Source organism: Amblyomma americanum, chromosome 1 (assembly GCF_052857255.1).
Source record: "Amblyomma americanum isolate KBUSLIRL-KWMA chromosome 1, ASM5285725v1, whole genome shotgun sequence".
Lineage (NCBI taxonomy): Eukaryota > Metazoa > Arthropoda > Arachnida > Ixodida > Ixodidae > Amblyomma > Amblyomma americanum.
The window spans coordinates 325,320,791-325,331,815 of NC_135497.1; the positions used below are offsets into that span (position 1 = coordinate 325,320,791).

The 11,025-nt window shown below is 43.2% G+C and overlaps 2 protein-coding genes across 2 annotated transcripts; both read right to left on the reverse strand.

The window, feature by feature from the left end:
* Positions 1 to 211: 211 nt before the first annotated feature.
* Positions 212 to 4,572, reverse strand: LOC144115450 (uncharacterized). The gene is made up of 2 exons (XM_077649850.1): positions 4,426 to 4,572; positions 212 to 1,132 (listed from the first exon to the last, which is right to left on the reverse strand). Exons 1-2 carry the CDS (start codon positions 4,441 to 4,443, stop codon positions 785 to 787), a joined length of 366 nt encoding a protein of 121 aa, XP_077505976.1. The 5' UTR covers positions 4,444 to 4,572; the 3' UTR covers positions 212 to 784.
* A 3,214-nt stretch (positions 4,573 to 7,786) lies between these two features.
* Positions 7,787 to 10,639, reverse strand: LOC144115451 (uncharacterized). The gene is made up of 3 exons (XM_077649851.1): positions 10,490 to 10,639; positions 8,544 to 9,235; positions 7,787 to 7,818 (listed from the first exon to the last, which is right to left on the reverse strand). The coding sequence occupies exons 1-2, from the start codon at positions 10,493 to 10,495 to the stop codon at positions 8,546 to 8,548; spliced, it is 696 nt and encodes a 231-aa protein (XP_077505977.1). The 5' UTR covers positions 10,496 to 10,639; the 3' UTR covers positions 7,787 to 7,818; positions 8,544 to 8,545.
* Positions 10,640 to 11,025: the final 386 nt, after the last annotated feature.

The following is an 11,025-nucleotide window of genomic DNA, read 5'->3' on the forward strand; positions in this document are numbered from 1 at the left end:
TGCCTTAAAGAAACATTGGGGAACGTTTTAATGATCGAAAAAACGATAATAGTAAAAAAATACAAGCCTGTCGAAAGGAGATCTGCGGATATATTAATTGTTGCAGTGAAACCTTACAGATTATGAAAAAATGGCGTCCACAAAGTCTACTCCGTTGAAAATTCCTTTTGTTCAGAAATATTCGGTATGAGTTCAAATAATTCCATACCTATTTGAATCAGTGTCATTTATTTTTATTTCAGTCTTGGCGTTCTCCGGTACAGAGTTCCGAGGAAGTTTTCAGAGAAAGCAAACACTTATTATATTTTATTTCAAACCTACTCTACCCTTTACGTACATCTTACGTCATTACTATGGGTTTGACAGCCGTCATTTTGTCGAATATTATGCTTTAAGTCTCCAAAAAAGTTGCCTTCGTAACTATCCTTCAGGACCTTAATTCGCAAGCAAAACAGCCGCCCTAGTTTTTCCTTTCACAAATATTTGAGTAACGACGATGTTCAATGGGGGCTAAGCCATAATTCACTATTTTTGGCCCTTATTTTCAAAAAAAACGCCGTTAGTTTGGCATAAAAGCAAGTAAATCGAGCTTTACTTGATTTTTAAAATAGCTCATCTGCCAATCACTATCTAACAGCCGTTTTCACGTAAGCTATATTGTCATCCTGGGAGGAAACTTCATCTGACTGGCGCATGCAAGGATTTACTGTCTAGATGCATGAAGCTTGATTTCTGGACAAAATTTACAAAAAACATCCTAAAAACTTCACTCTGGCAACTTCGGTCAATGATGACGCCGACCACCATCCCCATTGGTTCGACCGGCATGAGTGCGGCCAGCGTGAGTTCGTCCAGCCTTGGCTCGTCCAGCGTGAGGTCCTTCGTTACGAGTTCGCCCAGTGTGAGTTCGTCCAGTCTGCGTTCGGCCAGCATGAGTTCGTCCTGCTTGGTGGCGGCCTTCCTTGTGGAGATCTCTCTTGTCACGAATGTAACCGAGCTCTTCAACGAGTCGCTGTACATTGCCGACTGCATGTGGCCCTTTTTCCAAGTCTGAGCCGCTTCTTTCCGCCGCGCATTTTTTGATGTCCAGAATATCGAGGATGACAATACCAGCTGCTAGCAGGAACAACACCTGAGAAGAAATCGATGAAATCAAGAATATAGATTGTGTCACAATCAACATTCGAGATTCTGACAAAAAGAAGGATAATTTTATATAAGGAATGTGAAAGCACAGAAACCCAAATGAGCGATGAAAAAACTCTGAAACGATGAGTTGATTTGCCTTTCGGCACGAAGCGTAAGGGACTCTCGAGAACCGACACATTCGCCAGTAATGCCCATTTAGTACACGTCTCCTTCGATCAAGAAACGGAACTATTTATTTATTTATTTATTTATTTATTTATTTATTTATTTATTTATTTATTTATTCAAATGTACCTGCAGCGCCGCGAAGGCATCATTGTAGGGGGGGGGGGGACGTACAAAGCAATCAAACATTACGACAAGTGCCATACTCAAATGGTGAGATGTTTGAACAGCACATGGAACTGGCTAATATACGAGTGAAAAAAAAAGAAGAAAACATGCACACAATCGCGTATATTGGGCGGCGACAATATTAAGGTAAAATCAATTTGAGCAGAAATGTATGAAACGTTTGCACAGATGTGTAGTCGAGGACGTGTTTTGGTAGTTTGTTCCAAACAGATATGACAGGCAGAGCATAAATGAGCATAAATGCACGCTACAATTGGCGCCAAGCTTTCTTCGATCTCCGAACATTTGATCATCCGGTAGAAGATATATGTAATACCAGGTATTGCTCCGGATAGCACCTGTATTTATTTTGGAATGATCAGGTGTCTTCAATTTCAAGACTGGGGTTATAATCATTTCAAACATTAGTTTTTCTTCTTGTCTTCTCCGTGACTGGCACTTCCATTGTCACCTTCAGAAACTCGATGAAAAGCGATTTTAAATTCGTTATTAAAATATGCTAATTATACTGCCCAATCAATATGGCTTCAGGCCCAACAAGTGCACGAGTATAGCCGTCTCAGCTTTTGTAACGTAGGAAATAGTCCTTAACTTGCACAAACTTTTGGGAGCCTTAAAAGTGTTCCCATAGTGGAAGTTCACAGAATAGCATTGAGCATGCAGAAGGTGATTTCTTTGTACAGAAAAAAATTTCATTTATCATGTTGGTACACCCAGGGATGTATTCCACAATAGTGAAAATTCCACGCACCTATGTACGTGGCATTTTGGACGGAATATAGCGATTTTCGGCTGAACTTTTTTATTCACCACTGGCAAGCTCGTAGACTGGGCAAACACGTATTTGCTTTTATGTGCCTTTTCTGGCACAAATGCTTGCTTAGTGGCACACACAGTCAACTTATAAGGAAAAATTACTTCCTATCTTGCTGCAATTCTGCTGTTACTTCTTTTTTAAGTGGTTCTTTTCCGACTTCACTCTGAAAATAAGAGTTAGGCTAATTCTCTAGCTAATCATTCGGCTGCTGCATCAAGCTACGGGCCAACTGCGTTTGCAGATGTAAAATTCTAATTTTTTTAAGCTAAAGGATAATATTGCGAAGTTGCGCAAGCTGCGCAACTTCAGAACTGAGTTGTCAAAAGTTTCTTGAAAAAAAATTTCTACATGTCTGCCGATCGATAAGCATTCCTTTTTGGGAGCCGCACTTTAGTGATTGCCAAAATGTTCTTTCAAATGAGAGTCGCCGAATGCCGAAATTTGGTCAACTGAAAGTCACTGCCATTAAATACAACGGGGCTTCGGCGAGGAATTCTGAAGGAGTTCGTTTAACTGAAAGTTCTTTTAAGTGAAGTTAGTTCAAGTGCTTTGTTCAAGCAAGCTCAACAACGTGATCGTAAGCTTCCAGACATGAAGGAAGTCAAGCGAACAGAACAATGCTAGCGTTCTCTGAATCGGTAGGCACGCAAAGAGGAATAAAATTAGACTCAGGCGCATGAAGGAGAAGGAATAACAAAATTTTGCAAGTTGAGCAATGCCAACGCATTGAAGTTACGTTAGACGAACTCTTACGCTTTGAAAAGCATGTCCTAGATAACTTCAAGATTTGTAAGACATTCAACTCTCCCACGTCTGAAATTCCCCTTAGTAAAACTGAAAATCATGAGATGGATAATCATATCATTCATGCTTAGACTGTAAGGTCATGGTTTTCATATCTTGATCAAGTCTACACTGCGAGAAAATCCGCACTTCTTGCGATTAAGCGCATGAAAAACTAAGGGAATGCATAGCCTCAGTGTCAGAGAAAATTCAAATACTCTCATAGTTTTGCATATGATCACAAAGACCCGTGAATGATGCTACATAGGATAGTAATACGCTTCCCTCCGCACTTTGGACAAAGCTAAACGATGATCAAAGAAGTGGTACTGATTATAAATATATGTTTCCTGAATAATGTATATTGTTTTAATTTAATGAATTTTAGCATTAAGCTTTTAACGCCCAAGTCACGTACCAGATTTACAGAAGCGATGAAAATAAATGCCTACAGAGGGGAGCCTACGTGCTCCACTGTTCGCATTTATTTTTATCAAGCTTGTACTTCAGTAGTAGCAAAACGGTTCTAGGGTCCTCCATAGTATATTCAAGGACGGCTCTAACGTTTCTTTCTTACCATCCATGTTAAAATGCGATGAAACGAAATTCGAACCGCGAAACGTATTGGCACCGCACTGTTCGCATTTTGTTTTCATCGCGATTTACGCCGAAATATTGCAGGCCGTACTGAATATACGCCGCAGATTGCTTTGCATATGAAGCTTCGTGGTAACTTTTGGTGTCAGCGTACGCCTAGGAGACAGCGCTCTTTATTAAAAATGCCAAGTGGTATTGTGAGAATCCTGTGTGAATCAAAAACGCCACGCATGTAAAAATTCTGGCAAGTCTCCAGGCACTCACTGTTTTTCGTTTTCCGTTTTCTGTTTTACTTGTTTGCGTAAAACAAATTTCCGCGTTTTACGCACGAATATTTCATGTAAATACGTTTGCTTTTTATATTATCATTACGCATCCAAAGTCTCCCATTCAGTGTTGTGAAACTCCTCAATGAAATATCGACCTGCTGAAGAAGTTCTTCATGCAATTACTGGTTCTTATGCTCGAGTGTCTCTATACCTATAGCCCGCAGCAGCTAAGGCGATGTCAAGTACTGTCCACTCCAGTGCTGCACAGCTTCTCCAAACATGCGAGCTGCCACAACACACTAATTACACCTTCGTAGGAATCAACGTTACTGTTGCCACTATTTGCACAGTCTCAGTAACTGGACAGCAGAAAGCCTTAACGAAAAGTTCAGTTTTGACCAGCGCGCATTGCAGAACCGACTGCGGCCGTCTAAATGAAATCTAAAGCCTGCTCACCTTTTTCAGTACGGCCATGATTCGACAGCCTGGCTTCCACGATGCAGTCTTCAGCCCTAATCCAACTTTCCGCCCACTGTAGCGGAGTACCGAGTCGTATGAAAAGACTCCTTATACCCTGGAGCAGGCAGTTGTTTTATGGGTGTCGTTGCACCTTCTGCTATCTCTCAAAAGCCGAGAGCCAATCACAGCATCCAAGTCAAGGTAGCGTTGTGATGCATATCTCTATATACCAGCACGTGGATAACGCTCTCGTTTTCGTGTATCCCTCCTAGACGGGTTTACATTCGCGCGCCAGTCCTCGTCGCAAAGGGCCAGCAAAGCGGGCGAAGCGCTCGCCTGTAGGTTGCAAAAGCCAACGTACGCTACTTGATGCGCCGATAAGGTTTTCTGCTCGGGGTTTCTGAAATGCTCGCACCTAAATCGCCAGTACCACCGCGAGCGGGGGTGCCGACGAAACATACGGCTAATAAAGGAAAGTAGCTCCCCTGTCGAAAGCGAAACGCCAGATTCTGTTCAAGGTCCTAGGATTATATGTGGCTTACCTGCCAGATATCAGCAATGGTATTCTCAACTTGACGTCTCAAAATAAATAGTGGTGTAGCCGACTTCCAAAGGTTCCTGAGTGTTATTTCCAGGGAAGTGGCTTCTGTTTGTCTTGAACCGAGTTACGTCGCATGTACCTTTTCATGAGGCTTTCCGCTGAAATAACCATCTTCCAACACTGCATTGCACAGAATGCACAAAGTATAGGTATTTGCGACTACCCCCATACCGAGCAGGCCATAAAAACCTTACTTTGTCCCCTTTACTCGTGTTTTTCTCTATGACACATAGTCGAACTCTGAACGCAATTCTATTCCTGCCACGAGCAATGCTGGTGGCATTGTTCGAACCGGTCCAGAGGCACTTTGAGTATCTTGTTTGCCTTAACAAAAGAATAAGAACAAATTGAAAGGAAAGTAATTTAGCAACACAAGTGTTCTTTTTTCTGAATGCAAATCAGCTGCATTTAGAGCTATGAATTCTTGCGTAAACGCGGGCAATTCATTTACAAGTCTGCCAATTAACGGCTATATCACGCAAGCGTTTATTGTGCTTTTATGAATCCAACGACTGTCATTGTAGTACAAAGCGCAGTATATTAACTGTAGACAGCCAAATTAGCTTTCAGTAACTATACTTCGGGCAACGCTTAATTTAGCTCTGGATTTATTGCATGATATAAGCGGAAGCAGCATTGTAACCTCGTCTTTTTTAAGAGTAAGAGTGCTTATAAAACAGTCGCTCCATGACGTTTTAATCATCTATGAAAACCTACAATACACGGGGAACAGTCTTACCTTTTTCTGGGCACGTTGATGTCTTCCCGGCAGCAAAGTGCTCATTTTTTTAATGTGAAAATTTCATTTAAAAGTATTCCAGACATTCGATTCAGACTCGTTAAGTCTACTCCAAAACAAACTCCGTGATTAACGTTTCAAAGTGAGTGGGGGCGTAAGCTAGCCTCTGGGATCCGCGCAGAATATGATGGTGCATTGCAGTTCACTTTCGAAATCACCTGGTGGTGGCGACATCTGTTTTTGGTTCTTTCTATCGCATAAAAAGTCCGTCATTAGTGAAAGTCGCGTCTTTTTTGTTTTAATGTGGTAATCTATCAATAGAGGCCAATTTAGAATTCTGCTCTGTGTATCTTTACCAGCACCACTGTCCCTGTTGCGTTGAAACAAGGCCCGAGCACTAACCAAAACGGCCCTTTAATCCTGTTATGGCCAGACAAAGAAAACGTATCATATCAGTTCTAAACTTCTAGTGTTTCCTAGTTACTGGCCCCTGCCTTGCAAAAATATAAAGCAGTGGTATTTGGTGAGAAAAATATCAGCACACTGTATACATTAGGCTAATTCTTCAATGTCCTCGAGCGGTGAAACCACAGACACGTAATAAGAAGCACAAAGTATGTGAACACTAAAAATCGTTCTACTGCCTGCTCATGTAGCAGCATGTCAGTTAAAATTTTAGGTTTGGCCGCGAAAGTAAGGTCTTGCAGAAGCCGATCTTACAGCGCATCTTCTGCATCTCTGGCAGCTCATGCGCGTTGACTTTGGTTTGATGTTAGTAGGAAGGGATAGTATAATAGCGTCCTGGATTTGATATTCTTCTTTCATAGGCATAAACACTACATTGAGCCCATTTTTGCCAGCACGAATGCCTATAAGTATTCATTTTTTTCCTAATACGATTACTGACTGGAACGGACGGTCTCATGATTCTCCTTTGCTTACCTCCCCTGAGCAACTTCAACCGTCGGTTGGCACTGCCTGTGACGCGCTACGTTGTCGACACTGCGTGTTGTTTCTTTCCTCCTGTGCCTATTTAGCGTTGTATAAGGGTTGGTCGTCCTTTTTTAGTACTTGTTTGGACGTCATGCACGTTTTTTTTCTTCTTTCAAGATCGAAGTTATGTACTTCAGTGTTTTTGTACTGTGCCTTTCCTGCTTGGACCGTATTTGGTCCGCACTATGTGATAAATATTCTTCTGCGCGCATAGATCAAATCAACAAGGTGTTTGATTTGGCACAGCTAGAGCGTAAGTGATACGCCGGGCGTTACCGTTTTAAAATATCAGGGCAGTTTAATTGTCATCGCGCAGCTTCCTATTGTTGACAACAAAAAAAAATGTCTCGCTGTCAGCGTGAACGCGTCTCTTTATTAGGCTCATAGTTCACTGTGTAAGGTTAAATTAATTACATCATTTCTTTATATGCATCAAGCCTCATGAATAAACCGCTTCCGATGCTTTCCTAGTTTGGCTGCTAAAGCACTCGCTTCTGACTTACTATCAAGGGCTGCATAAAGCAATAACTGCTGATGAGCTAAGGTGAGCACGAACCTGCCAGTATGATGTTTCAGGATAAATTTTCAGCTATTGCTTTCTTAAGAGTGTCCTCAAGTCTCAGTACAATATTTTTTTTTCTTTCACCTAGCTCGAAGTGCAGCCGCTGTGGTCCAAATCGAACCAGACAGTGATCGCACCGCCAGTTTTCAGTTACTCTGGGATGAGCCATCTATTCTGGCTCAAGTGCTTGGCGAGCGTAGGTGCGAAATGTTTCCCAATCGGTGCAAAAACAGAATCCTACTGGTCGAATTGTTTTCCTACAAATGCACAAAGTGTTTTTACTGAAAAAGAAGAGCTGCAACAAAGGCAGGGAGGGGAGCCTCTCTTTGCGAACCAATGGTTATACAAAAGCAGTGTCTTCTAAGCAGTAATTTGTAAATGTGCAAAACGGTGCAGTTTCGGAAAATATATTTTATTCACTTTTCGAACCACTAAAAGGCAGTGCCTCAAAACAGGAAGAACGTTTCAGCAGCGCAGGTACCATTGTAGAAAAACCTGGAAATAAAAGAAATAACTTGTGTTAAATTTTGTCTAGATAAAAAAAAGAAAATTTTTCTTTTTCATGTTTCCGGCAAGCAGAAATAATAGGTGTGCCTTTGTCTTTCAAATGTATAAGTGATATGGTAAGGTACAGTACGGTATGTTACAGTACGATACAGTATGGTACGGTACGGTAAGCTATGCTACGCAGGGTTTAACGCCAAAAAGCAGCACGTGCGTTATGATAGACGCCGTAGTGGAGAGCTCCGAATTAATTTCGAACACTTACTGTTATTCAACGTGCACTGACACCGCACAGAATACGGACAATTTTACATTTCGCCTATACCGAAATGCGGTCTCCTCGGTAGAGATTTGATTGCGCGTCCTTAGGCTCAGCGGCCAAACTGAGCCAAAATTTGCTCATTATTGTAAGGCTACGAAGAGCTTGCATAATAAACGAAAAACAAATTTAATCCCCACCTTTAAATTTGCCTTTACACAAGCGTCCATAAAATTATTACTTTTAGCTAGCATAGTAGCGTTAAGTCTGCCTGCTTCGTTATACGTGACTACCCCAGGCTTTGCCTCCAGCAGCCCCGATATTTTAGAACGTGCTATACGAAATCGTAGTTTTAACATAATTATGCAATCTTCATTCGTTTTCTTTTCTGTTCTTTTTCCACAAGAAAGCGAGGTTTCGTTAGAACAGTGCGTGTAGTAGAACAAAAGACGCTTACCTTTAACCATGGAGACCGACACCACCAACTCCAACGCCAGCAGCCTTTCCGAAGGAAGACTGTCCGAAGCCAGCCTGGTGTCCTGCAGCACCGCTGTTAAACCCGGTAGAGCCCTGCTTGTGGCCAGTACCGAAGCTCTTGCTGTCGCTGGCTGAGAAGCCTGAGCTGTGGCTGTATCCCTGGTTGTTGCTGTACGAGTTAACCTTGCTGTGAGATGCACCGCCGGCGAATGCTCCAGACCCCTGGTTGTGTCCGGAAGCACCACCCTGATATCCAGTCTGGTGGCCTCCGGCAGATGAACCGTAACCGGATTGGTAACCACCTCCGATGCCGTGGCCTACACCAACGCCGTGACCAAGACCAGCTCCAACAAGAGCTGGGTTGGCGACGACGCCAGCGCCCGGAACACCGGCGCCAATGAGACCAGCTCCGCCAAGACCAGCTCCAACAGCACCAGCGCCACCGTAGCCAGCGCCGGCCAGACCAACTCCGCCAAGGCCAGCTCCGCCGAGACCAGCACCAACGAGACCAGGACCTACTCCGGCGCCGTACCCGCCGACACCACCTAATCCAACGCCGGCACCCAAAATTCCTCCACGGCCCTCTACGTCTTTCTTTTCATCTTTCTTTTTGGCTTCTTCGGCGTAGACAGCACAGGCGACCAGGGCGCAGACAGCAGCGGTGACGAAGAACTGCAGTTACGGTTCACCGTGGTTAGCATAGTTCTGACCAATCACTATCAAAATGTACAAGCATATCGCGAAGTTGCATATTTACAGCCGAGCTCACATATATAAATTGCAATGTACAGAACTCCTGATCTTTCATAAAGGATACTCCGACCACATCTCGCTTTTTGCAAGTGAGTATTATAGTGCGGCTTGCACATCCCTACAAGGTGCGCCTTTTAGTCTTAAGCCACATGCGCAGACATTTTTGAAAATTATACGTACAGTTCATCCCAAAAGCCGCCTTCCACCTGACTCGCACCTGGGTCGTGCAGATCAACTCGCATAGCATCCCCACGCAGTGCTACAAATCTAAGGATGGCGATAGCAAGAGCTTTCTTCGTCGGTTCATGGCTTTGAAAAACCAAGGGTGCTATTCGTAAGACCTCCCCTACGCGGCCTTGCACGAAACTCACTGGCCTGAGAGCATACGACATGAACAGTACAGCATTTGTAAAAAAAAAACACACAGGACCGATTTATTTCCTTCTGAATAGCGCAGTGGCGGCCTCTTACACCCCTCGAGGTCGAAAGCTTCGGAAGGGCGAGGGATGGAAAAATGCCCCTGTTATACTTTCGAGTTATCTAAAGTCTTTAGTGAAGTTCGCAGTATGGCTTTCATAAGGTTGTGAAATGAACTTATATGGACAAATATGGAACCCTTTGGGGGAAAAAAGCCCCTTTCAAGGTTTGTGCAAAACTTAAAAAACAAGAAAGCACACTGACTGCTGGTCACCACGACCAAATTGTAAATTAGAAGCCTCAGCAAAATAAGCAGTCCTTTAGTTTATATTGGTTCAGCGCAAGACACAAAACGCTACAAAACTCATCTCGGTCATTTATGCCAAGCTCAGGTCTGTCTCACATCATTGCTCCGACAGTTAGTTGAGGATGGGGGTTCGGCACGGAGGGACAATAATTAATGTTTTGCTCCGTTAAATTTCTTAAACACAATGAAAATTAAAAATGAGGAAGTCTTGAACAGAAACTCTCTCGCTGACTAGCATTAACTTCCAAACATATCTCTACAAAATGGAAGCCAAGTACTTGTACTCCAAAAACGCGTTTGACAGAAGACTCGCATGAAGAAACAAATTTCCAGCTGCCAGTAATTGCTGACACCTTCCGAAAAATGCGCAACAGGATAAAGGGATTGAGTGCATTAAACGGCATAATTGTTTTGAGATCCATGTTTTCTGTAAAACAAAATACGCTTACCTTCATGGTGGTAGCTGCTGCTGAGATCGGGTCTCTCAGACGAGTTGTCTTTGGGTAAAGAATCTTTGGTAGCGAGTGAATTCCAGAGAGAACTGCCTGGCTTTTTATACTCGACACGAAGCCTTGTCAACTGAAATTTAAAGTGACAAAACAAACGTACAGAGAAAAGAAGAAGTCAGCAGTTCTAGAAGTCCAATGTCGTTTCAGTTGCTTCTCGAGGGAGCAACGAACAGGGTACCTTCTGAGATAATTACGCACTATCCGGGGTTCCGAGAACGATAACGCTCTTGTGGCTCGCGTCTATTTCACTTTTGTGCGTTACAATTTCCAGTTTGCCGAGAAACTGTGGCGCGTCGCCGCAGACCTTGAAGACGGGAAGCGGCAACAAGTAGTCCACAGGTTGCTTCTTCAATTCCCGTTCAATGCGTTATGGTACGGCTCTTTGCGAGAACACGGACTTCCCCTCTTAGTTTTGCTTTCTCTAGTCTTTATTAGAATCGCATGCATTGTTTCGACAAGTTGAGCGCGTTCGAGAA